At 43.6% G+C, this 27,016-nt stretch overlaps 1 protein-coding gene across 1 annotated transcript in view; it reads left to right on the top strand.

Annotated features, from left to right (window-relative positions):
* Window positions 1–21,950, top strand: part of SLC7A14 (solute carrier family 7 member 14) — a 116,169-nt gene extending 94,219 nt beyond the window's left edge. Inside the window, exons 5-8 of the mRNA XM_023213459.2 lie at window positions 2,466–2,612; window positions 5,344–5,552; window positions 7,748–8,625; window positions 21,346–21,950. Coding sequence (XP_023069227.1) covers window positions 2,466–2,612; window positions 5,344–5,552; window positions 7,748–8,625; window positions 21,346–21,668 — 1,557 coding nt within the window. The 3' untranslated portion in view covers window positions 21,669–21,950. The remainder of the gene's footprint in view (window positions 1–2,465; window positions 2,613–5,343; window positions 5,553–7,747; window positions 8,626–21,345) is intronic.
* Window positions 21,951–27,016: the final 5,066 nt, after the last annotated feature.

Raw genomic sequence — 27,016 nt, forward strand, 5'->3', positions numbered from 1 at the left:
GGTTGCCTGTGCTTGTGGGGTATTGCTCAAGAAATTTTTGCCCAGACCAATGTCCTAAAGATTTTCCCCCAATGTTTTCTTGTGGTAGTTTCATAGTTTGAGGTCTTAGATTTAAGTCTTCCATCCATTTTGATTTGATATTTGTAGATGATGAGAGATAAAGGTCTAGTTTCATTCTTCTGTATATGGATATCCAGTTTTCTCAGCACTATCTACTGAAGAGACTGTCTTTCCCCCAGTGTATGTTCTTGGCACCTTTGTCAAAAATGAAGGACCTATCTTAAAGTGAGGCTTTTCTTGGTCAGGACTACTTAGTGAGCCTGCAGTCTAGCATCCGTTCATCCTTGAAGACCAGTAATATTTTCTAGATAAGTGAAAACAAGCACATTTCCAAGCCTGTGAACCTCCATGTATGATGAGGTGAGATCTATTTTCTCTCCTTGTCTGGAGGCCAAAGACATTTTCCACACCCTTGTATGAAAAAATTTGCTGTAGGGAAAGTAGGAGGTCTCTTCTCTTCTGGAAAGTAGCCATCTAGAGATGGAACCAATTATGTTTGAGAAGTTCTTTCTACCTGGCTTATTAGAACAGACCAGGAGTTTTTAAATTTTCTTGTGCCATGGACCACCTGGATGTCTGATGGAGCCTGTAGATCCCTTATGAGAATTGTGTTTTTAAAGGAATAGCCTAATTACATAGGAATTCAAAGGAAATCAATTATGTTGAAATGTAGTAGTAAGTATTTTTAATTTTATTTTACTTTTAAATTATAATCTAGTAACAATGTGCTTCTCTATTGGGATTTATATGTTAACATCTATGTCTAATAACTATCATAATTTGAAGGTAGTAATAAGCATAAGTGATATTTCAAGATCTCTGCAACAATTCTCATATGAAATGAAAATATCTGATTGCTATTGGTGACACAGGCACAGGTATTGCTAGTTTGACACCTACATTCATAACAGAAAGAAATGCTAATTCAACTAGAAGGTAGTGAAAAAACATATGTAATTCTTTCCCAGCAAAATTTATAGATGCCCTGAATTTCATGGCCTCCAGGATAAGAACCTGGGAGTAGAGGGTTGAAACATTAGAATCCTAGCTGAGAGAAACTGTAGGAAACACCAGCTCATTTTATAGATAAACAAAGTTTGCTTCTGAAGGTTTGAGAAGATCTTTGATTCTGTGGTGTACCTTACAGGTTCTGGTATTTCATATTTTGTCTTATTGAGAAGTCAATGAGGAAGTTAAGAGTGAAAATTTTGGACAAGTGTCAGCTTGGCACACATTTTGATTTTCATCATTTATAAACTGAATGCGGAGAGAAGAAAAATAAAATGATCCAGTCTACAATGGGTCTCACCTCCTGGACCACTGACTAGGGCTTGCATTTTTTTCCCTCATTGTGTACACACAAGTCCAAAAACATGTTTTTGGATGTCCCACCTTCTAAAAGGACATCCCCAAGCATTCAAAGAGGCCCTTTTTTTACTTAAAGCTAACAATGAAAATACCAAGGTGGGTAACCCTCATTTAAACTTCAATAGGTTCTTTCAAAGAAAGTAGCCACTCTTCAATGGAAGGTTTTCACTGACATTTTGACATATATAATACATTCCCAAACACCCCTGGAGCCATGTGGACTCCTGGCAGACAGACTGCCAGCAGACATGACTGGATACTATCCCCTAGCTTTACTCTGACCTCCTGCCTCATGCCCAACTAGGTCATTCAAGTCCCAAAAGGAGCAACAAATAAACTGTCTTTACCCTGCCTTCCCAGTGAAGACAATAGAATATCTGAAGATCTGAAAATCTTTTATATCATTTCAGATCTGGAAGTTACCATAGAGCTGATCTGTCAGGGGTACTAACAGTAATTTAGGTAAGATAACTCTTCCTTATGCAGAAGTGTCTGAATCCCCTACACTAAAAGGCAAAAGCCTTTTTTTTTTTTGAGATGGAGTCTCCCTCTGTCACCAAGGCTGGAGTGCAATGGTGCAATCTCGGCTCACTACAACCTCCGCCTCCCGGGTTCAAGCAACTCTCCTGCCTCAGCCTCCTGAATAGCTTAGATTACAGGTGCGTGTCACCATGCCCAGCTAATTTTTGTATTTTTAGTAGAGACGGGGGTTTCACCATGTTGGTAAGGTGGTCTCGAACTCCCAACCTCATGATCCACCCACCTCGGCCTCTCAAAGTGCTGGGATTACAGGTGTGAGCCACCACACCTGCCAATTCTTCCTGGTTCTATTTACATAGCATAAGAGAATCGACCAAAGCCACACAGCTAGAAAGTAGAGGAGATCAGAACTTGCGTGTTTAGCACGAGTTCCACCATGTTACTCCCTCAGCCACTCAGTCATGTCTGCAGGGCATAGGGCATAGGGCAGTTTCCACATTTAAGGCCCTGGTGCCACCCTGACCTTCTGAGTCTGACAAATGCCATCATCCACACAGGTGCTGCAAGGAGCAGCAACATGCTTCTACGCTTTCATTGGCTTTGACATCATCGCCACCACTGGAGAGGAAGCCAAGAATCCCAACACATCCATCCCTTATGCTATCACCGCCTCCCTGGTCATCTGCCTGACAGCGTATGTGTCTGTAAGTACCAGATGCTTGCGGGACCCTCCTCATGATGTGGCTCTGGCACCGAGCTCCCTTCTCTGTCAGGAAGGAGTCCTTTCCTATGTCTTCTTGGTGTCTGTGTGCCTGTCTTTTATCCCCTGTAGTCCCATTCCCCACTCCCCATGACAAGAAAAAAATTAGGATTCCAAACTGAAGAAGAGGAGAAGCCCCAGGCCTTCACTTCAGCCTTGGCCTTCATTCCCACCCCTCCATCCTCACAAGCTCTCGGTGTCTGCTGCTGCCCCAGGGGCTGGCGTGCAGGGAATAGGCTGCCGTCCAAGGAGCTCAGGTCATAGGCTGGCAGTAACGGGTGGGTGTGCGAGCAAAGGCATTGTGGGCCTCTGTGCACTTTCCTCAATGCTCTTCTGTCTTCTGGGAGCTTCCCGGCAGCAAAGAGACGAGGCTCCCTGCACAGCGGGGAGACAGAATACATTGTCCTCTACAAACTCTCTTCCCCTTAAATCTGGGGAGGAAAGTGTCATTTCTTTCAGCCATTGCTCTCTTTTGTTACACCAGCTCAAACTCACCTTCAGGTTTCCCTAACTAGGGGAGCCCCAGAATAAAGGCTTCAGCCTTGTCTTTTTCAGGATCACGCCCCTGCGACACTCCTCACGCTTTGATGCTTGCTCTCTCAGCTCCCATCTCAGAATTTCTATCACAGAAATGGCCCAGCTGCATCCAACATCCCCCTCTGCCCCTGGCAATGGAGAGAAGTGGCTCACAGGCCAATCAGTGTGTGGTTCCACAAACATTCTCAGGTCCTGAGGGGTGGACTCACTTGGGTCACCACAATTAGGAAAGAGCCAGCGGGGGGTTGGGCGGGGGGAGGTTGCTGCCCTGATCAGCCTTGCTGTTTCTCTTTCCCAAAAAGACATATTTAGCAACTAGCTAAGGAAGCCAGACTGATTGATCATTAAGGCAAGCTGCAAAACAGGATTGTTCTAGAAGCCAGAGAAAAACACAGAGCAAACTTGGGGGTTGTTTACAGACATTCAGCTGCCTAACCAGAGATTTTGTGGTTGCCCCAATTATCGCCTCCCGCTATGCACACACACGCAAGGGGCTTCATCCTATCCATACCATGATTATCCCTGTGGGCAGAATGTTGAGGGAGGGGTTGCGGGGCAGAAGGAACAGCAAGGACACTCTGCGTTTCTCCTTCTACTCCTCTTTCATTCCTGCCCTTCCTTCAGGAGTGGGCCTTTACAACACATACAATAAAGTCAATCATTGCAGTGCCTGCCTTAGAATAGCACTTTATAGACCCCAGAATACTTCTATGCATCTGCCAACTTTTTACCCACCCTGATCTAACTCAGGAGACTCCCTGAGGCTGGAGGAGGCTCAGTCCCACTCTCCTCCAGCCCACCCTGCCCCATCCCCAAAGGGGATATTGTAAGTGGTTATATTACTGAGAAACATTCTCTTTCATACTGCACGGGCCTTAAACACGCCCTAGGAGTTGTTTGGTCATGTACTGGTCAGCAGGCAAGCCCCTCTACCACCATGAGAAGAACAAGGTTGCTGGGCTGTGCTAGGACATCCTGTCCTCCCTGGTGGCACTTGGCTCTCCTGAAGGATCTTGGCTCCAAAGGAATAGGCAAAGAAATGGTCTACATATGACCACCCTCTTTCTTCAGGCTTTGAATTCCTTTCTTGATGTCAGTTTGGCCTTCATAGCCTGGGTGGAGAGGGGGAGGGGACAGGGGACATATCTGGTCATATGACTGGTGGCTCCGTTGCCTATGGCCAATTCTGAAGGCAGGGTTGTTGGGCAGATCAATAATATGTGAGGGGAGTAGGTCCTGGGAGCCCCCAGTTAAGTGCTTATTGCCTCCCTGATGCACATGCATACCAGTGGCTTTGTCCTGTCCATACCCCGATTTCTCCCCATAGGTAGAGTGCTGAGGGAGGGGTGGTAGGGTAGAGGGAACAGCAAAGACATTCTGCTCTCTACTTCCTCTTCTGCTCCTCCCTCACATCTCCCTCTTCTCTGGGGGTGGATCCTTATAGCACACACAGTAAATGATTCCTGATTAAGCAAAGCCATAGTTGCCTGACAGCCATATAATCAGTAGGATTGATTCTGTCCTGATGCCATCATTTGTTTGTTGGCTTGCCTGGCTCCTAGGACTAAGCTAGAGAGAAGAAATAGAAATATGAGTCCTTATCTGGTCCCAATAGTTAACAGGCTATAGGCCTCTTCATCACTTATCTTTGGAGATTTTATCTCTGGTGTTTCACAGTGAGAGGGAGCATGGATAAGACCCTGAGGACCAGAAAGCATAAAAGAAATGAGAGCCTTATCCACATGGGCAGGGTGCCCATGGTCCCTGCCAGGCCTGGTTGCAGGGCATTGGCTGCAGCTCCTTCCTTCTGGAAATATCTGCTCTCCACGGAACTGTCAGCATAGCTCTGCTCTCATGGGGCTGAAATACCTGCCATCTTACTCCTCAGATATCAAAGGACCAGAGAGATAGAGAGTTTCTGGCCCAGTCCACTAAATTTACATGTGGGGAGAAAATATTGAGAAAGGCCTAGAGGCCAGATGACTGGTCTACAGTAAAGGCACATGCCAGCAAGTGGTGGATCCAAACTGCCATGCAAGCCTCTGCCTCCAGGGACAGGGCTCTTTCCTCTCCCGTGGGGCCTCCAGCCATGCGTTCTTCCCCTGTACCTCCAGCCCTGTCTTCTCTTGTTTTAACAGGTGAGCATGATCTTGACTCTGATGGTGCCATATTACGCCATTGACACGGAATCCCCACTCATGGAGATGTTTGTGGCTCATGGATTCTATGCTGCAAAATTCGTAGTGGCCATTGGGTCAGTTGCAGGACTGACAGTCAGTTTGCTGGGGTCCCTCTTCCCGATGCCGAGGGTCATTTATGCCATGGCTGGTGATGGGCTCCTTTTCAGGTAAGGGCTACCCTCCGTGAAATTTATCCTGCTCTGCCATGTCTATCCAGGGAGAATGTCTACCCACTGTCAGCCTGACTGTGATTTTTATGTCAGTGCCTTTCACATGGACTGTGGACCTTGTCATGTATCCTGGAGAAAAGGGGAGTGAACAGAGCTCAGGCCCTGAAGCAGCCCCTCAGTTTAACTCTGTGGTCCCTCAATCCAGCACAAGCTGATGTGTGCCCCCGCCACTGTCCTCCTCCTTCCAGTTGACATTGCTTGCTCCTTTGTGAAGATGATGGGTGCCAAATTACTGTACTGGGTGGCTTCCAGAAGGAAGAACCATACCAGGGACATCTTAGGCTTGCCCTCACATTGAGGCCTGGTAACTGTCCCTCTTTCCACAGCCCCTCTGAAATCAAAAAAAAAAAAAAAATCAAGGAAGAGTAGATAAGACCATCTGAACAGAACCTAACAATAGCAGCAACACCAGCGGCCATTTATTGAACATTTGTACATCCTGGGTGCTGTGTATACAGTATCCCATTTAGTCCTCACAGTAACTCTATTTTGCATATGAAGAAGTCTACTAGGACTCAGAGAGGTGAAACAAAATTGCCACAAATCCCTCAGCTACTGAGTGGCAGGTCAGGATTTGATCCCAGAACATCCAACTCCAAAAACCAGACTTTTTTTTTTCTTTTTTATATACTTTAAGTTCTAGGGTACATGTGCACAAGCCAGACTTTTCACCACACCAGTATATTGGCAGTTCTTGCCCCCTACATTGGCCATGAAGTGGCTCATCTGCCCATGGTACAAAGGGGATGTGGCCTCAGCCCTTTGTTTCCAGCATGAGGGGCCTGCTTGAGAAGGCATTCTTCAAGTGCACAAAGCCAGGAGTAAACCATGGAGGCCAAGGAGCTCTCAGGTGTGCAGAGGGGGCTGGTTCAGGGACTTTGTCTCTGCAGCCATCATCTTCTGACTCATTTCCCCTGCATCCCCTCTGAAGCCATCACCAGGTCAGAGCTGTTATGTTTAGGTTGCTGAACAGATCAAGAGGGCCCTAGGGTGATGGAGGTGTGGCAACTTCACACATCCAAAAGGTTTTTCTGCTGTCAAAGAAACTAAGAGGAAAGATAGTGGGGCTTCAAGCACATTTACAGTCTTGTGTGAATCATAAAAATAAGGGACCACGAGGAGAGAGGAGGGGAGAGGGAGCCTACCGCATGTGCCACTCAGTCGCTCTTCTTGGTCTCTTCTTCAGTCAGTAACTAGCTGGACATAAACCTGTATCTGTGAGCACAGTTTTTCAATTACTGTGCTATTTTGCCAACTAAATCCATGAAATTTTGTCATAGGTGGTGTCTAGAGCTTTGGCATAAATCAGAATCCTCTGGAGGTCTTTTAAAGCAGTTTGCCAGGCCTCACCCCACTATGATTCCGGTATAGTAGGTCTTGGCTGAAATCTGAGAATATACATTTCTAACAAGCTCCAAGAGGATGCTAAGATGCTAGTTCACAGGTCAGGAGGACCCCCGAGCAGGTCCATGACTTCCTCCAACCATCACTTTTTCACGCAGAGCCTGGGCTTCAATCTAGATTTCTGAAAGACAGACCTCCTAGGTTCAATCAACCCCGCCATTACATAATAATTAGAAACTTTACTAACGAAGTTTGCCTTAAAATCAAAGAATTAGGCCAGGTGCGGTGGCTCACGCCTGTAATCCCAATACGTGGGGGGCCAAGTCGGGTGAATCATGAGGTCAGGAGTTCGAGACCAGCCTGGCCAAATAGTGAAACTCCATCTCTACTAAAAATACAAAAATTAGCCAGGTGTAGTGGTGCACACCTGTAATCCCAGCTACTCAGGAGGCTGAGGCAGGAGAATCGCTTGAACCCGGGAGGCAGAGGTTGCAGTGAGCTGAGATCATGCCACTGCACTCCAGCCTGGGGGACAGAGTGAGACTCCATCTCACCAAAAATAATAATAATAATAATAATAAAGTGAATTCTCTTTTAATTATACACTAAATCCTGGGATAGGAATAGCAGCTGGGTTTAAAGTAGTGAATGCAGAAGTAAATTGGTGGAGCAGGACCAGGAGGAGTTAATCACACCAGCCTATTGATAGTTCTAGCTCCCTGTGTTGGCTGCACTGGAATCGGTCACTGTAGCCCACCATTAACCCTCTGTTTGCACGGCCCCTCCAGGTTCCTGGCTCATGTCAGCTCCTACACAGAGACGCCAGTTGTGGCCTGCATCGTGTCAGGGTTCCTGGCGGCGCTCCTCGCACTGTTGGTCAGCTTGAGAGACCTGATAGAGATGATGTCTATTGGCACGCTCCTGGCCTACACTTTGGTCTCTGTTTGTGTCTTGCTCCTTCGATACCAACCTGAGAGTGACATTGATGGTTTTGTCAAGTTCTTGTCTGAGGAGCACACCAAGAAGAAGGAGGGCATTCTGGCTGACTGTGAGAAGGAAGCTTGTTCTCCTGTGAGTGAAGGGGATGAGTTTTCTGGCCCAGCCACCAACACATGTGGGGCCAAGAACTTACCATCCTTGGGAGACAATGAGATGCTCATAGGGAAATCAGACAAGTCAACCTACAACGTCAACCACCCCAATTACGGCACCGTGGACATGACCACAGGCATAGAAGCTGATGAATCTGAAAATATTTATCTTATCAAGTTAAAGAAGCTGATCGGGCCTCATTATTATACCTTGAGAATCCGGCTGGGCCTTCCAGGCAAAATGGACCGGCCCACAGCAGCAACGGGGCACACGGTGACCATCTGCGTGCTCCTGCTCTTCATCCTCATGTTCATCTTCTGCTCCTTCATCATCTTTGGTTCTGACTACATCTCAGAGCAGAGCTGGTGGGCCATCCTTCTGGTTGTTCTGATGGTGCTGCTGATCAGCACCCTGGTGTTTGTGATCCTGCAGCAGCCAGAGAACCCCAAGAAGCTGCCCTACATGGCCCCTTGCCTCCCCTTTGTGCCTGCCTTTGCCATGCTGGTGAACATCTATCTTATGCTAAAGCTCTCCACCATCACATGGATCCGGTTTGCGGTCTGGTGCTTTGTGGGTAAGCAACTTCCTTTGCAGCCTTGAGAGCTCCCTTTTAAGGTCTTAAGCATGCTTATCCCAAAATTACCTCCTAGCTGGACTAGGCAACTCCATTCCTAGAGAAATCTGGCTGGTTCTACGGACCTTTGTGTTCTGCCTGAGAGTCAATAAAGCCAGTTGTCCCCTTTCTGCCTGTAATGGTCTTGGTCATCGGTTCTGCAAAAATGATGCTGATTCATTCATCGCCTTACTGAATTACTGAAAGTTCTTCCTATATTAGGATAATTAATACAAGAAAAAGTCCACTTAAAGTGAATTCACATTTTTAAGGGGACAAAAATAGCACAGTATAATTGGGGTCAGGGCATTTGACTGGAATTTTATCGTAGAAACTAAGAATTGTAAACTGAAAAATACAAAAAGTATTTATCTTAGATTTCACAAAATTAAATTAAAATAGCAATTACACTCTCATTTTTAAATGAACAAAGTGTGAATTAAGTGTGGATTTTTTGGCATCATTTTTCTGACAAAATTGAATCATGGCATCATTTAACATCGCTCACTTCATACTGACTTTCGTAAAATATTCAAAAGTTTTTCTTATTTCCCAAGGTCCTTTCTTCATCCCTTGACATTCAGATCATTCACTTGGGAAGTACCCATCATACCACCATCCTTACTGATTTTCTCTCTCCTGCTGTTAATAACGAATATGACTCTGTTAGGTCCTCAATTGTCCACAATTTTGGGTGTGAATTCAAATTTTTCTCTAAACTCACTTTCATGGACTTCAAGAAGTCCTGTACCTTTTCTAAGATTTCTGATTTTACTTTGTGATCCATTTCTATTGTATTTGCAGTACATGTTTATCATCTAGGACAATCTCTGATGTTCATGAGGTGGCTGGGGATTGATGCTAGTAATAACTTGGGAAGTGTAAGGGGAGACTCATTTTAAAGTTCCTTAGTCACTATTTGTATGTCCCCTGTACAACTTGGTAACCCTGGAGGTTTTGGATAACAAATTCTTAGCTAAAGAGGATCTTTAGAAGCTCTGGGGAATAGAAGAATAAACCCTGCCTAAAGGAGAGGCAAGACAAACACACATGAGTCACTTAGCCCGAGCAAGGCCACAGAGACTCTTTTTTTGTTGTTGTTGTTGAGATGGAGTCTTGCTGTGTCACCCAGGCTGGAGTACAGTGGTTTGATCATGGCCCACTGCAACCTCTGCCTCCCAGGTTCAAGGAATTCTCCTGCCTCAGCCTCCCGAGTAGCTGGGATTACAGGCGAACACCACCATGCCTGGCTAATTTTTGTATTTTTAGTAGAGACGGGGTTTCACCATGTTTGCCAGGCTGGTTTCAAACTCTCAACCTCGTGATCCGCCCGCCTCGGCCTCCCAAAGCGCTGGGATTACAGGCATGAGCCACTGCGCCCAGCCCACAGAGACTCTTAGTGATGAACAGCGGTGCATCCGCTCCTAGAGGTCAGGAATACAGTTGTTCAACGTGTGTCTTCTGTTCCTGGAGCAGGGTGCCCACAGTATGTGCTCAAAAATACTTCTTAAATGATTACAAAGTACTCTTCAAAGGGGAAAAAGGAAAACTTCCAGTCAGAACTTCCAGTCAAGGAAAAAAACTTGGAGGGGTTAGAATTCAAAGTAGCCCTATAAGTTAAGATATAGATAGAAAGAAGTGGGGAAAAACATAGCAACCAATGGAAAGGGCACGTATCTTCCCCAGAGGCCTGACTCCTTGCTTCTGAAGGCTGATCTATGGCTTCCTGTAAGCATTTTGTCCCAATTTTTCACTATTCTAAGTCCCCCTGGTTAGACTTTAGGAGGATTTCTTGAGAGGACCCCACTGACTCATCAAGATTTTAACCATTTTTTATAACCTATTTACAATCTCTTGGCCAGGCATGGTGGCTCACGCCTGTAATCCCAGAATTTTGGGAGGCCGAGGAGGGCAGATCACCTGAGTTTAGGAGTTCAAGGTTAGCCTGGCCAACATGGTGAAACCCCATCTCTACTAAAAATACAAAAATTAGCTGGGCATGGTGGCGAGCGCCTGTAATCCCAGCTACTCGGGAGACTGAGACAGGAAAATCACTTGAACCCAGGAGGTGGAGGTTGTAGTGAGATGAGATCGTGCCACTGCACTCCAGCCCAGGAGACAGAGCGAGACTCTATTTCAAAAAAATAAAAAATAAATTTTTAATTTTTAAAAAAATTTTAAAAAATACAATCTCTTATCTCTAAACATTTTCCCACTGGAACATGTACCTAGCCAATGCAGATTCTACTCTGGATAGAAGTAATGGAAGTGGGTAGAAATATTTTAGTCGTGTATTTGTCAAATTATTCAAGACACAGACACAAATACACACAGATTTATTTATTCATAGACTATTAAAGCTGAAAAGGGCCTTCAGTGTCTAGTACAATGCTACCCACAGTGTGGTGCCCATTCCACTGGTAATATTTTCAGCTGATATTAAAAAGCATTTGAATGAGTTCTTAAAAATATTGTATAGTTATTATACATTTTCACCTGGGTTAGAAAAACCACACACACACATTAATTTGGTGATTTCACAAATACTTGGAAAGAGATGATAGATGACTTTTTAAATTTAAAATGTGAGTCATATTAAAGAAAAAACATTAGTACTACTAGTATAAGTACCATATGACTCATAGGAATAGTAGTAATTAGTGCTTGCGTCGCACTCATCACATATCAGCCATTTAGGGCTTTACTTTATTTACTTATTTTACTTATTTAATCCTCACAACAATCTCTATTTGACAGATGAGGAAGCTGAGGCACTTGCCTGAGGTTACATAGCTAGAATATAGCAGAGCCAAGATTAGAACTCAGGAAGTGTGGGGCCAGAGGCCATGGTTATAGCCTAAATGGTTATATACTAAAAATATGGTATATAAATAACTGGAGTTGGAGAAATATGGATGTAGTCCACCACCTTCCCACTTCTCCCCCTCTCCATTTTATGGATGACTACACTGAACCTCCAAGAAGTTAAATAACATGCTCAAAGTCAACAGGAAGTTATTCAAGTGCTATTACTAAAACTCAGCATACCCATGCTCAAATCTGGGGCTCCGACTACCCCACCAGGGTGCCTCTGAGCAGACTCATTTCATTAGAACGTTCAATAGAGCCTAACACATAGCATCAGAACTGGCCTCATGGACACACAGCTGTGCACAGGATCCCATGCTTGGTTTAATGCTCTGCTGCTGCCATCTTGAATTCTTAAAAATTTCTGAACAAGAGGACCCAGGTTTTCATTTTGCATTGAAAACTCTATAGCCAGTTCTGCAGAATATTTATGGCTCCTGAAGCACCAGAGGCATTTTGCAAAAACAGTCAGGTGGCAGAGCCCTCACCTTTGGAGTCAAAGGACACCAACTTCAAATCACAGCTCCGCCCCTCCTTTGTCTTGTAACTTTGAGAAATTTACTTAACTTCTTTGGGCCTCAGTTTACTTATCTGTAAAAAAGCAGATAATTTTATCAGCCTTGACCTGGTTATTCTTTGGGGCTTAAATGAGAAAATGTTGAGGAAAGCAATAAGAAACGTGTATTTCCTGCCTTTCTTTTAAAAATCTAAAGTGATTCATTGTCCACAAGTATGGACAGACTGGCTATCATATGCCAAAGCACGATGTGAACCTGCAGCGACTCAGGCTGCCCTTCCAGCTATCAGGCAGAGGAAAACTCCCTGAGCGCCTTTTGTAATCTTGCTGATAGCACAAACTCCAAACTCCCTCCAGAAACTGCTACTCACAGACTCAGAAGAATGCCACCCTGCAGAGTGGCGCTGGCTAGCCAGAGGGCAGAGAAGTCTGCAGTTCAACAAGCACCCGGTGATTGTGATGCACAGCCCGCAAACCACATTTGGGAAGGACTGCTAGTATTTCTGGGCACCTGCTGCTAACTGCTTTAGTATCACGATTTGTGAAGGCTGTCATATGACTAAGTTTCACCCAGAACAAAGATTCTCAACTCTAGCTACACATCAGTATCACCCTGGGTTGCTTCTGAAACATTCTAAGCCCAGGCTCCCACAACAGAGATTTTCTGATTCAATTGGCCTGGTGGCCAAGTGTTGAGGAATTTTTTTTTAAGTTCCCCAGGTAATTTTAATAGGCAGCCAAGTTGACAATGATCTAGATCAATGGTCCTCAAAGTGTGACCCCAGACCAGCAGCACCAATGTCATCGGGGAACTAGTTAGAAATGTGTTTTGAGGCTGGGCGCGGTGGCTCATGCCTGTAATCCCAGCACTTTGGGAGGCCAAGGCAGGCAGATCACCTGAGGTCAGGAGTTCGAGACCAGCCTGGCCAACATGGTGAAACTCCGTCTCTGCCAAAAATACAAAAATTAGCTGGGTGTGGTGGCTGGCACCTGTAGTCCCAGCTACTCAGGAGGCTGAGGCAGGGGAATCTCTTGAACCCGGGAGGCGGAGGTTACAGTGAGCCAAGATCATGCCACTGTACTCCAGCCTGGGCAATAGAGCAAGACTCTGTCTCAAAAAAAAAAAAAAAAGAAAGAAAGAAATGTGATTTTGAACTCTATCCCAGGTCTACTGAATCAGAATCTCTGAGAGCAATTTAGGGTTTAGCAAGCCCTCCAGCTGACTTAAATGCATGCCACTACTCTAAGGGGAGAATAGTTTTATCAAGCAGGGCAGATAATTTAATTAAATTACAAAGACTTGTTTTCCAAAAACCATTTTTTGCATATATAAAATATATCCAACTCACAATCCCAAATTGGCTATAAAATCCTTAATGGTCTTATAAGATAAATATGTCACCTCTGAACTTCGCAGCCTCCAAGATATCAGATTTTTCTTAATCTCTCTATGCATAGTGTAACTTTCTGGGGGAGAACAGTAGAAATATTTTTAAATGGAGTCTCTTATGAAACTGAAGATTTACATGATTAGGCTGAGTCATAACTTGATAATCTTCTTAGACACATTTTTTTATCCAAGCTTTTCCAAATGAATCTTAATTACGGCATTTTTGTAACAATGTTTTGCTAAGCTTTTGACCTTCAGAAGAGCACAACTCAGAGAGTAAAATGAGGCACAAGCCCCAACAAGATTATCCAGCACATGTTTCTTCTCCTTCAGACAAGAAAAGGAATACAAACAGCAAATGTGTATTAATCCCAGCAAAGTGAGCACAAAGCACCCTTCATCTTCCTTTTAGCTGATGCAGTTTTGTGAAAGAACCTCTCAAGGGGTCGGGCAGAGTCTCAGGGAACACGGAACTAGCAGTGGCTCAGTGAGAATGCTGCACCACAGTATCTTCCAGGGCATCTTCGGGCCTGCTGTTCCCTGTGGGTTTTTATTATAAAGTAATCGCGTATTAGAATAGCTTGCCCTTACCGTGCGAGTTGCCATGTTGTCATGTAGGAATTTTTTCAGTCTCTCTGAGGAAAACAAATTCTTGTCTACAGATTTAGAGGACAGGACTTGTGATACGGACAATGGACCTCATGAATCCTATCTCAGAATAGAAATATCCCAAAGAGAAGACACACTTTATGGTCTATACCCGAGCTATTATCTGAAATCCAACTGGAAATTGACCCAAAGCAGCCATGTGAGAAAGAGAAGAGGAAGGAAGGAAAGAGCGATGAATTGGGACCTGATAACTAAATTCTTGATGACATGTCCCATAAATAGGCTTGAAATTCTCCTTGGAGGCAGAGGAAAAAATGACTGGCTCTTTCAATGTCAAAATTGTGCTCAGACGAGCAAGAATAATCCTGAAGGCCAGGATGAGGATGGCACCAGGGCTGGTGGGATTCCAGGGAGGGAGGGTGAAGGTAGAGTGTGGAGGTGGGTCATGCTGTCTGCTGGCAGAGGTGTGCTGCCGGACACAGAGGGGGCAGAGCACTCACACGGCTCTGCAACCAGTGGCAGCTGACACACTGGCTCTCCTATGAGCCCAAAGAATGAAGAGGTGGAGGGCACGGAGCTGGCATGTACAGCTTACCTGAAACAGAATTCAAGCCACAACAGAGGGGATGTTTGCCTTCTTTCCCTCAACATTATGTTTGTGAGATTCACACTCATTGCTGATTGTAGATTCAGTTTGTTCGCTCTTGTGGCTGTCTAGTCTCCCACTGTGTTAATATACCACAATATATTATTCATTCTAGTGTCCAGGGACATTTGGGTTGTTTCTAGTTTAGGGCTGTTACAAACAGAGCTGCTGTGAACATTCTTGTACATGTTTTTGGTGGACACGTGGACACGTATCTCTTGGGTTTCTGTTGAGTTGGAACTACTGGCTCAGACTACTAGGTTTTTTTCATATTCTTTAATAAGATTGCATTACTTCTCATGGCCCTTATATACCTCAAATAAAACAAGCATCCCCAACCCCATTTTGCAGATGGGAAACTGAGACATAAAGTAGCATGACTTCCCATTAGATCAGCGGCAGGGTCATGGAGAGAATCTCCGCCCAGTGTCATCCTAAGCCTGCTCTTTCTGGCCACACCATATTAAACAAGCCCTGTTGTTATTATAGTCAACAGACTCGTGGTGGTATTTTAAAAAATAATCAGCAATAGTGGGAGTTGGTGGGGAATGAGGTGGGTGGGAAGGATGCCTTCTCATTACCATCCAGTCTCCCTTTCTGCTTTGACAAATGTCTTTTTTGGAAGGTTGATCCCAGAGCAGTCAAAATAAAAGCCCTCTGGGTATAACAAAGTGCGTCAGCTATCTGCAGTGGGCAGAGCTTCCTGCTGGAAAGTGCACCCCAGGAAGAGGCAGCTCCACCCAGCCTGAGGTCAGGTGGCCCACCTCTCTTGGTCCTGAGTATGGAGCTTCATGGAGAGGACAGGGAATTCCCAGGGACTCTGGAGATAGGGGACCTGGTCTGCAACCAAAGTGTGTGCCCTCAGAGTTGGAAATATGCTGTTATTGTTTGCATTACCCAGTCTCTTCAGAGTTGAGTTTTTGTTCTAGGATTTCTCCTATATGTTCAAGACCCCCCCGCTTCCCACCTCTCTTACTTGTAGGTTTGGGGTCATTTGCTTAATTTGCACAGGATAGATAAGCACAGGTAGGTGAGCAGTGATGTCATCTGCTGATGCCAAGGTATGCTAGTATATGAAGGCAAGCTTAGCTTTTGTAAACCTTCCCTGGAGGCACCTGGGTGGGACAGGAACAGCCCTCAGGTTAGTTAAGAGATATGAGTCCCAGTGCTGTTTCAATTACTGATTTATCGCGCAGTTCTTAACTTCCCTAGAATGATGGATGAGAAAGTGCTTTTTCTTTTTGGAAAGTGCATTACAACCACAAAGTGTTTAATATCATAAAGAAAGCCCATTCAATTGCTAAAGGCGTGATTCTTGATCTTGTCTAGCCTGAACTTCTCATAGGCACATATTCCACCGGGGAACTTCTGTCTAGAAAAGAAGCCAAAGCCTCCCTTTGAACATTTCCCATCACTGCAAACAGACTTTCACAAGACTAACCACCTTTACCTTTGACCAGGGCAAGCATGCAGCCCACGTGCCCCAGTCCGACCATGTCTCTTGTTAAAATATTGAAACACTTGTTGTTGTTGTTGTTGTTGTTGTTGTTATTGTTGTTGTTTTTGGAAATGGAGTCTCGCTGTGTCGCCCCGGCCAGAGTGCAATAGCACGATCTCAGCTCACTGCAACCTCCACCTCCTGGGTTCAAGCAATTCTCCTGCCTCAGCCTCCCGCATAGCTGGGATTACAGGTGCCTGCTGCCATGCCAGGCTAATTTTTGTGTTTTGTTTTTTTTTTTTAATAGAGACAGGGTTTCACCATGTTGGCGGGCTGGACTCTAACTCCTGATCTCAGGTGATCCACCTGTCTCAGCCTCCCAAAGTGCTAGTATTACAGGAGTGAGCCACCATGCCCAGCCAGAATATTGAAACATTTCTGTGTTTACTGCTAACTAGTCACCTTCCTGAACACACCAGGCACCCCCACCATGACCCATCAACTCGAAAAAATAAAAAATAAAAAATTCCAGCCCCACAGAGGAGCCTCCAAGACACTGCTGCAGCACAGAGGCTGATGCCCTCTGATTTTTAACATCACACCTGCCTTTAATTTCCTACTGACATAAGATATGTAACCACACAGCAATGGATCTAAGTTATCTGCTTTTAAGGTACAGCAAAATTAAATATCCAAATAGAATGAATAGTATTATTTATGAATTAGCCATCTTATTCTTGAGGCTTGGTGTCAGATGACTTCTGGCTTATGGCAAAATCAAATCTACCCTCAAAAGATATAAGATTGCCCTCTGTAAGAGTTTACAAAAGAATATGATGCCATTCCCAGTGACCATCTTGATTAGCAGTGGCCAAAAACTACTTCAAGCAATGATGGCATCATGGGAATACATGTGTAGCCTCAGAAGGTGAAGAGTTTTCCACACACAGGTAATAATGTACATAAATTTTAATACTGCTGGATATCAGATAATATTAAGAAATTATTATTAATTTTTAGATGTGATAATACTGTTTTTTAGAGATGCATACTCAAATATTTACAAATTAAACCTATGATAGAAGGGATTTATTTCAAAACAATCTATAGAGAAGGGGCCAGGGGAGGGAGTGTGAGGGGAGCTGGTGATTCACGATCCTATTCACTCCCCTTTTGTATATGTTCTTCAAAATAAAACGTTAAGCCAAATTGTTTTCCATCCCTGGTAGACGGGAGATGTAAGAGAGAGAGAAGCGCCCTGGATTAGGGCGTGGCAAGACCTGGAAGCATTCACTGTCCACCTGCTCACTATGTGGCTATGGACCTTCCCTCGTTTACTGTGCCCACTGTCCTGTTGTCCTGTCTGTGAAGTGTGCTGTGCACATAATCACACACACACACACACACACACACACACACACACCTTCCCAGACAGGTTAAACAAGATACTATTTGTGTAACATTTTGAGTTCCTTGTGAGAAAGGTGCAACATCAAGGATCCATCATTATCCTAACCCAGCACACAGAGGTGTTTTGTGAAGTTTAGTTTAGATGATTCAGGATTCCCAGAACCCCCACAGATTTTTCAGAAACTACCTCATGCTTCATTCTCTAAGCCAACTAAAAAAAAGGAGCAGAAACAAAACACCCTGCTTCCACACAGGAGGCGTGGAGCAGCTCTGTTTACTTCTCCGACACAAAGCCCTTGTTTATGTGGGACAGATGGTAAAACGTTTCTCTTCTCTTCTCTCTCTCTCCCTCCCTCCCTTCATCTGTTCCCCTCTGTTTCTTTGTCCCCCTCCCTTTTTCTTTTCTCCAATCCTTCTCAGCTTCACATCACTTTTCCTGAATTGACTCAAAGGCCAGCAAGAAAGATAGACACACAGAATGCCAAGCCCAGGGGAACGGCTTTGCAGCTACTATTTACTCTACCAGGCTGCATGCACATGGTTGCTCCTTGTTTCCCAGTACTCACATTTGAAATGCATTTTTGAAGAGAGTGACACACCTTTGAAACTCCAGGGGGTTCAGGGCAAACATGAAAAGACCCATAAATATTTATGTGGCAAGTTTCCATGGATTGTCTTCACAAAGTAAAAAGTAACCACAGTCAATATGTGAGAGCGCACAGACACACACACACACACACAAACACACACACCTGTTCCTTCCAGGCCTGGCCACTTCCAAAGAACAAATATCAACCTAACCTCTTACCACATATTCCCTGCAGTAAGCACAGTCTGTAAACTAGCCTGGGGGAGGGGAAAGGAGGAGTGAAGGACTAGACACGCCAAAGACTTCACTCCCTCCATCTATAAAGCTGGTTCCTCTCCTTCTTGGACCCAGGCAAGTCACTCATTCTTTCCCAGCCTCTGTTTCTTCTAATGTAAAATGAAGGTTTTAGAATGCATAGGTCATCTATAGCATCTTTTCCAGCTCTAAATATCTATGATTCAAGGTTTTTAGAGAATTCCCATAATATGAGTCTACCTGACACCCAAATACCTCGTGGGGGCAGGGTATGTTGGAATCAACATACAGGTCTGTTGGAATCAACAAACCAGTGATGAGTGACATCAAACCAGTGACCGAGCAATGACCTGTGTGGTGGCAGAGGAGAGACGTTTGGGGCAAAGGGAGAAGAAAAAGATTGTATTAAGTTCAGTAGGGAAATGACTCATCTATAAGTAAAGGCAGAGAAAGGCATCCGAAAGGAAAGAACTGGCAAAATAGATACCAAGCAGGAGTAGGAGGCAATATTTGGCATCTGCCTGGATGTCTAGAAGAAAATATGGCAAAAAAAAGCAAAGCTGTGCAAAAGGAGGTGTGCACAGGTCCTGCTTGGTCGCCTGAAATCCATTCTCAGATCCCAAACATGCTTCAGAAAGGCATTCTCCAAGAACCAGCACACTGGCACTCTTAGAAGAGGCCTTAATGTGATACCCTGTTCTACACAAGGATAATAACTATCCCCCATGGCCACCCCCACCTACAGACAAGAAAGAGTAAATACCCTGCTTTTAAAAGATGAAATCACTATTTGAGCACTAATAGCTACAGCTGCAAATAATTAACTCCAGGATTTATTACCAATTAGGACTATGAATCTCTGCTTGCTTTGGCTCCTGGAAAGTTGATTTCACTGGGGAGCGTGGGAGGGAGTGGAGACAAAGTCATTTGAGACAAGGAGGGAGAAATCCAAGCTTAAAAAGGCACACTTCAAATTCAAAAGAGAGCAAGATTTCTCAAGCACCACAGCAGCAAAGCAGGCTTGACCTGCCATTCTAAACAAACCAGCCCAGCAGATGCCTGCAGGGTTAGCAAAGTCAAAGAGACCTGTGCTACTCAGAGGGGGACGTTGGGGCCCGGGAAGGAGGTTGCATACCGTGTGGACCCCAGTGGCTAGGCCATAATTTGGGCTGAGTGGGCAGTGGAACACATGCATCAGGCACAGTTCATTATCTCAGGGACACGCTGACCATTGGAATCACCTGTGGAGTTTTAAAAACATACCTATGCTTGGGTTACACTGCAGACTAATTAAATCAGAATCTCCAGGATGAGGCTAGGGTATCAGAGTGGTTCAAAAAACGCCCCCGGGTGGCTTCCAAGTGCAGTCAGCAAGGGTTGAGAACCACCAGAGAAGTACCTCATTTCATCCTCAGGCACTCCCATGTTAAGAAGGTTGCTATAGCTCTCAACGTTTTACAGAGAATGCTGAGGAACAGAGGAGAGGCTAATGGGACCAGGGTTACACAGCTAATAGTGATGAAGGCAGGATTTGAACACAGAGCCCATACTCCTACTTATCATGTTCTTTGGACTCCAAGGTTATGATTCTCAGACTTCCAGGCCCTGAACCTTCAGAGTCTATTCAAGATAGAAAATGGGGGGACTCAAGCCAGACCTGATGGCTCATGCCTGTAATCCCAGCACATTGGGAAGTGGAAGCAGGCGGATCACTTGAGTCCGAAAGTTTGAGACCAGCCTGGGCAACATGGTGAAACCCCATCTCTACAAAAATACAAAAATTAGTTGGGCGTGGTGGCACATGCCTGTGGTCCCAAATACTCAAGAGGCCAAGGCAGGAGAATGGCTTGAGCCCAGGAGGCAGAGATTGTAGGGAGCTGAGATCATGCCACTGCACTCCAGCCTGGACAACAGTGAGACCCTGTCTCAAAAAAAAAAAAAAGAAAAGAAAATGGGGACTCATAAACGACTTTTATGTATGTTTTTTAAATCATAGAAATGAAACATTAGCATATATGAATGCTACATGTTAACGAGGGGGGAAAGTTTCTTTCCCTTGATTGGGATGACATCAACACAGAGGTTGCACTGGACATTTCATGCTTATCAGGAGTTCTCACTCATTCATTCAACAAACATTAAGTGCTAATTTTCTGCAGAGTCTATAAAATAGAAATGACCCTGTGCAGATAATCACACAACAGATGTTCTAAGGGACATAATAGTAGCATGCACTAGACACTCTAAGATCACACAGAAGAAAGCAGGGAGCTTGAAGTGGCCATGATATATTACGCCTTTAGTGAGTGTAACACGGCAAGGTAAATCACAGGATAATATATGCATGCTGCTAAGAGGTGAAACAAGAGATGGAGTCCCTAAGTGGAGGCAGAGAATAACAAAATATTTTTTAAATTTATTTTGTATTATTATACTTTAAGTTCTAGGGTACATGTGCATAATGTGCAGGTTTGTTACATATGTATACTTGTGCAACAAAATCTTATAAGAAGGCTGGGAATAAACTGTTGCTGATCCATAAATATTGCACCCAGGGTAGAAAATGCAAATTCCTGGCTGGCAGCTATATGAGTGTAATGAGCTGGATGTCAGCAGGGGAGGTGGGGACTGAGGTAACCTAGAGACCCTGTGTCCTGTCTAAAGAGGCAGCTAGTTCTCACCACCAGCCAAAAATCACCATGTAGAAATGTGGATGCAGTGTTGTCAAAGCTTTTGACTTTTTTAGGAAAAACTGTTAATATGGGTTGCTTAATGCAAGATCTCCCAATTTTTAAAAGGTATCTAATTCAAGTATTTTCAAAACACCACGTAAACCAAAGAAAATACATCCCCCACCCCCACCCCCAGTTTGATTTCATCATTGAAGGTGATCTCTCTGCTAGTCCCAGGATCCCAAAGCAATTGCTTATTCACCTGTACCTTTCCCCTCGCCCAACAGGTCTGCTCATTTATTTTGGATATGGCATCTGGAACAGCACCCTGGAAATCAGCGCTCGAGAAGAGGCCCTGCACCAAAGCACGTACCAACGCTACGACGTGGATGACCCCTTCTCAGTGGAGGAGGGTTTCTCCTACGCCACGGAGGGTGAGAGCCAAGAGGACTGGGGCGGGCCCACCGAAGACAAAGGCTTCTATTACCAACAGATGTCAGATGCGAAGGCAAACGCCCGGACAAGTAGCAAAGCGAAGAGCAAAAGCAAACACAAACAGAACTCAGAGGCCCTGATTGCAAATGATGAGTTAGATTACTCTCCAGAGTAGGAGAAACACACAAGTGGGTAGAAATGGTGATGATTGATTTTCAGTAACTTAACCTGTGGGCTAGAAGGTGAAAACTTTTTTGGCTCTCATTTCACAAATCCAGCCTTCCCCAGATTCAATCCCTAGTCATAGCCTGTCATTTGCTACTTTTGCTCTTCAGGATAGTTCTGTTGAAGGGCTTAACCTGGGTCCCCTAACTGGTAGCCTTGTTAAAATAAATAAATAAATAAACAAGAGGCTATCTGAAATTCCATCTTAGGTACAACCATCAGGGCTGATGGTAGCACATGTTTCCTAGGCCTTTGCTTTGCTGGTTGAAGCCCAAGCAGGGGCTCTGGGCAGAAGGCAGAATTTCCGTCACCTGAGACACGGGAACAAAGCTCTGTTCTTGGCATGTCAGGCTGAGCGCTGCTCCCCAAGGTCAGGGTGGGTAGGTGGACACTGGCACTTCCTGAGCAAGCATCATTTTATCCTGCAATCTCACCCAAAATTAATTCATGGAAAAGACACATGTTTCTTTTTATTCACCAACATTCTCACAGCTTCCAAACTATAATTTTAGGATCCAGCAAAGGTCAGGGACTCTGAGACCATTTTCCCAATGGTTTCAGATTCACCGTAAAGCGGTCATGCAGACCCAGTAATATGGTAAGAAGCACCATCAAAGTTCTACGTAAATGCCCAGAAGAAAATTAAATAACCATCTCTTGCAGTGAAGGCCAGAGAGCATTGGCAGAAATTAACTCTCTGTCATGGCCTCTCTTATACCAGACTCCAACTCCTGGTGACATGATGAAAGAGGGCAAAGGTGGAGCATGATTTCATGGCACTGATATGCCTTGAAGAAGTAGGTTGTTTGTTTTATAATCAGATAAAAATCTTTACAAGGAGAAGTGACCCAGCCACTGAGATCACGTTGCAAATTCTCTTTCGTATTTCTAAAATTATAAATTCTGTAGTTTTTTGAGATATGAAACCACTTGATTGGTGTGTGCTACTCTGAAAACAAAATAGGTTGAAGTACAGCTACTTAGGTAGTTGCATTCCATGAGATCACATTTCACTTCTGAACCTTATTCCTTGGGGGTAGCTCACTTTCAGAGGTGTATTTTTTCTCCTGTTATTTCCCAGATGAGTTTCAGTAAAGCCCAAAGAAATATCTACCTGGTAAGATGTAAATTTGGGCTATAGAAGGGGCTACTAAAAGAATTTTCTCAGAAACAGAATAGATGAGAGAATTTGCAAAGGAAGAAAACACACATGGGCTATAATATAAATTCTACTCTCGGGTTACAAGGATTCCTGTGGCTGCACTGAGATGTATACAAATGTATGTGAAGGCACAATTTGAATCAAGTTATCATAAAATTAACCAAGCTATTAAAAGTAATCAAGGTATTAATAAAATCTCTGTGAGGATTTCCTGAAAGAGGGACAAAAGAAGAAATTCTTTGTCCTTTCTCTCCTGGATGGATCAGTATGCCAAACGTTTTCCAGAACATATTCGCTAACACTCAAGTCTGTTCTTTCTGAAAGGCTGAGGCTCATGCCCTCTTGGCACGCTTTAGGATTATGGCAAGGAGGTAAAAGTCCATTTTTTCATTCGACTAACACTGGTTGAGAATAGACCAAATGCTAAGTGACAGGAATGAATAGAAGCATGGCATCTGCCCTTGGGGGCTACAGTCCATGGATGAGCAGCACCGGAGCCTGGTAAATGCAGATAAAACAACAAACTTGACAGGTCTCCAGGCTGATGCACTCAGTTTTAACATACATATAAAGATCAATTGAAACTAGTTTTTAAAAAATATGCTTTACGTAAATTACATATCGTAATCATAGCCAGTGTACACCATTAAATTAAATAACTGAAATTTTCTAGATATTTTTTATTCTTCTGTAGTCATTGTTTAGAACTCTGGTTTCCTGAGGTCATTTTATCATTTTAATGTCATGCTTGACAATGCTGTGTTTTCTCTTCCCTAGAGTTAACCATAAAGATACAGTGCCTACTCTGTGAACTACATCATTGGGAATTAATTGTAAACTAATTATCGGTCATCTTTTGAAAACAAAGTTTTGAATTGGCTATAGGACTCAACAAATCTGCCTGGTTTAAATACAGTCTGTTAAGCTTGATACACATCTAGAGAGATGAGATCGGGTTGTATTCATTAAATGTGAGAATAGTGAATTAGGAGTGCAAAATAGCAAACTCTTAATGCAGGTGAAAGTGCTTCCTTTTATTAGTGAGGTTTAAGTATTACAGTAACAATAGCCTGGTGGCAGATGAATTCAATTTCTATAGGATGGGAATGGAAAATGTATGCTTTGGTTAACACCATTGCTATTGATTTTGTGCAGATTCTATGAACCACTCTCATTTCAGGAGCCATTTTTTCTGAATAGTATATTTGTATACTTTAAGCTTAACTCTCTTTATTTTTCTGAAGTTGATAGATCACCTCCCTAGAAACCTTAGTTTAAAAAAAGAAAATCACTAAGATAGAAAAAGTTTTTTCAGGTACATAGACAGGTTTGTCCTCGGGTTTACCAACTTCTGTAAAACAGTCCCAGAATTCACAATGCAGTTTTCAAATATCATCAATCACTAGAATAACAATATTATTATTTTCCTAACAGGTTTCTAAACGATGTATTTATGGGACCACATTAAAAGTAAGATCACCTTATAATTATCTTAGAAACTTCGCCCCTTGAAGGGAGTCCAAGGAAGACCTACATTTTATTGAATTCTGAATAGCAACAGCTCTCTGAGTGAGATTTCATTGTGTGGATTTGTGGTTTGGAGCCAATTACTTTATTTTTTCAGATTTTATTCTACTTATTTATTGGTACTCTGCTTCATTTCAAAAGGATTTGAGGCAGTTACTAAAATATATATAATACAAAACAAAAATTAAGTGAGAAACTCAGGGCAATTAAAAATAGAAACAGAAAGGATTAGACAAAACTAGATGTATATTTAGTGCATAAATGCAGAACCCTGATATGCTTTACTAAATTTGCCGATGAGGGGCACCATGAAAAATAATGGAATCGCTGGCAATGACAAGAACAAGCACTTCTGCATGATAAGAACAAATTTTTCCTCATGTGGGCAAAGGTTTGAAATAGCATAGGTCATTCAAATCCACAGATAAGCTTCAAACCTAGATTTTCTAGCTACATGTGCCTGGCATATAGTGTGTATTCAAGAAATACCTGATGATTGACAGAATGGATGAATTGGAGGAAAATGAAATGTTTATTCAACAATTATCTGTGGAGTGCCTATTATGTACTGTGGCAGATACTGATACCGTAAGTCAGATAAAAATCCAGCTCTTAAGAAATAGAGGAAATAGAGCTTGGTGTGGTAGCATGTGCCTATGATCCCAGATAGTTGAGAGACTGAGGGAGGAGGATCATTTGAGCCCAGGGGTTCAAGGCTGAAGTGAGCTATGATCACACCACTGTACTCCAGCCTGGGTAACAGAAGAATACCCTGTCCCTTAAAAAGAAAAATGAAATAGGGGAAATGGGATATATAAATAAAGAACAATAGTGAAAGTGTCAGGTGAGATGAGGGAGTTGTAATGTGCTATGGCAGTTCAAATATGAAGAAAGCCTTCTTCCTCTGGAAAGGTCATAAAGAATGTCACGCGTGTGTTGGAACTTGTGAAATGGGCACAATTTTATCAAGTAGAAATGAGAGAAAGGCATGCCAGGCAAAGGATCAGTATGAGTAAGGCCTACTAACTTGCTGTCCTCTGACTAAGAATTTGTGCTGTGCCTCCATCAAGTGAAAGCAAGGAGCTAGTTTGCCTGGAGCACATGATTTATGCATGATTTATACATGCAACAATAAGAAATAATGCTAGGAAGGCAGGCGAGGGCTCACTCACAGAGAGACTTGAATGTCACACTGAGCTGGCTGGCTTTCCTCGGGTGAGAGAGTGGGAAATAATTGGGGAACAACAAAAGGGTGAATCCAGGAACGCTGAACTTTAAGAAAGCTGAGACAGTGGCTTCCTTGCCTATGCAAGGAACTAACAAGCCACATATACACTCCAAGTTGATTTAACAAATCAAAAGGGAAAATAGCTGTACTTTGAGTCCTGTGTCTGCGTTCATCATTAACCTAAGAGAAATATAGTCGTTTAATACATGGACAGGCAACACAATTTAACAGCCACTTTAAAGTTTTCAACAATCGGTTTCAACAACCAAACCTAACAACTTGTTATATCCATCTAATCTAAACAGTAAAACCTCAGCTCCAGGTTTTACTGAGCTTGAGTGCTACTTTTTTTTTTTTTTTTTTTTTTTTTTTTTTTTTTTTTTTTTTTGAGACAGAGTCTCACTCTGTCGCCCAGGCTAGAGTGCAGTGGCATGATCTTGGCTCACTGCAACCTCCACCTCCTGGGTTCAAGCAATTCTCCTGCCTCAGTCTCCCGAGTAGCTGGGATTATAGGCATATGCCAGTTCTACTTCTTAGTAACAAACTAGTTGCTAATCAAATGCCTACATAAATGTCATGATAAATCTGTTTAAATAAATGGCGGGTGGAAGGGAGTTGTTGAATTTAACAATCCATCCTTCTTCAGAATCTATGGGTCAGCCAGAATATGAATCTAGTAATTATTAGAAAGCAAAACACAAACTCCTTCAAAGAAATCTCTCTCCTCTATTCTGCTAAAAAGGGTTGGTAAACCTGACATCCTTTCTTTTATTGGAAGACAAATCCAGCATTTGTTAGACATCCAACATTTGTTGGAAGTCTATCTTACAAGGAACCACCTCTTATCTGCAACATAAACAGAAGCTACATCAGGTCGAAAACCCACATAGAGGACTGGAGAAAATTGCTGTCCGCTTTCGCACTAGGTTTTACCAGGGGCCCAAGATGTCAGAGGAAAGTCCACGGAGGCCAGTCACAGGTTTACCTAATTATGAATCTCAGATTAGAATGTCTTATTGTGTGGAAAAGTCAGAAATCAGAAAGTGTATCTGAAGCCAGAGTGGAGGTCTGCTTAAGGAGTCTATGCAGCAGGTAGGGGTCCACTCTTGGGGTTTAAGCCTCAGGTCAGTGAGCAGTGCAGAGGTGCCCCGAACTGCCTATGGGGAGAAAGAGAGGAGAGCAAAGGAAACACACTCCAGAGGTTGCCACAAGGGCTGTGTGCCAGCGGTCCATTTTCATGCTGTTTGGAACAAGTCATGTCAAGGAAGATGTTTCTATTTAAGTTTTCACAGAGCCTCTGCTTCCCCTGTACCTGTGCAGCTCCCTGAAACTGAGGACCCATGTGTCTGCAAAGACCTCTGGAGATCTAAGACAGAGAGGC

Source organism: Piliocolobus tephrosceles, chromosome 2, assembly GCF_002776525.5.
Source record: "Piliocolobus tephrosceles isolate RC106 chromosome 2, ASM277652v3, whole genome shotgun sequence".
Lineage (NCBI taxonomy): Eukaryota > Metazoa > Chordata > Mammalia > Primates > Cercopithecidae > Piliocolobus > Piliocolobus tephrosceles.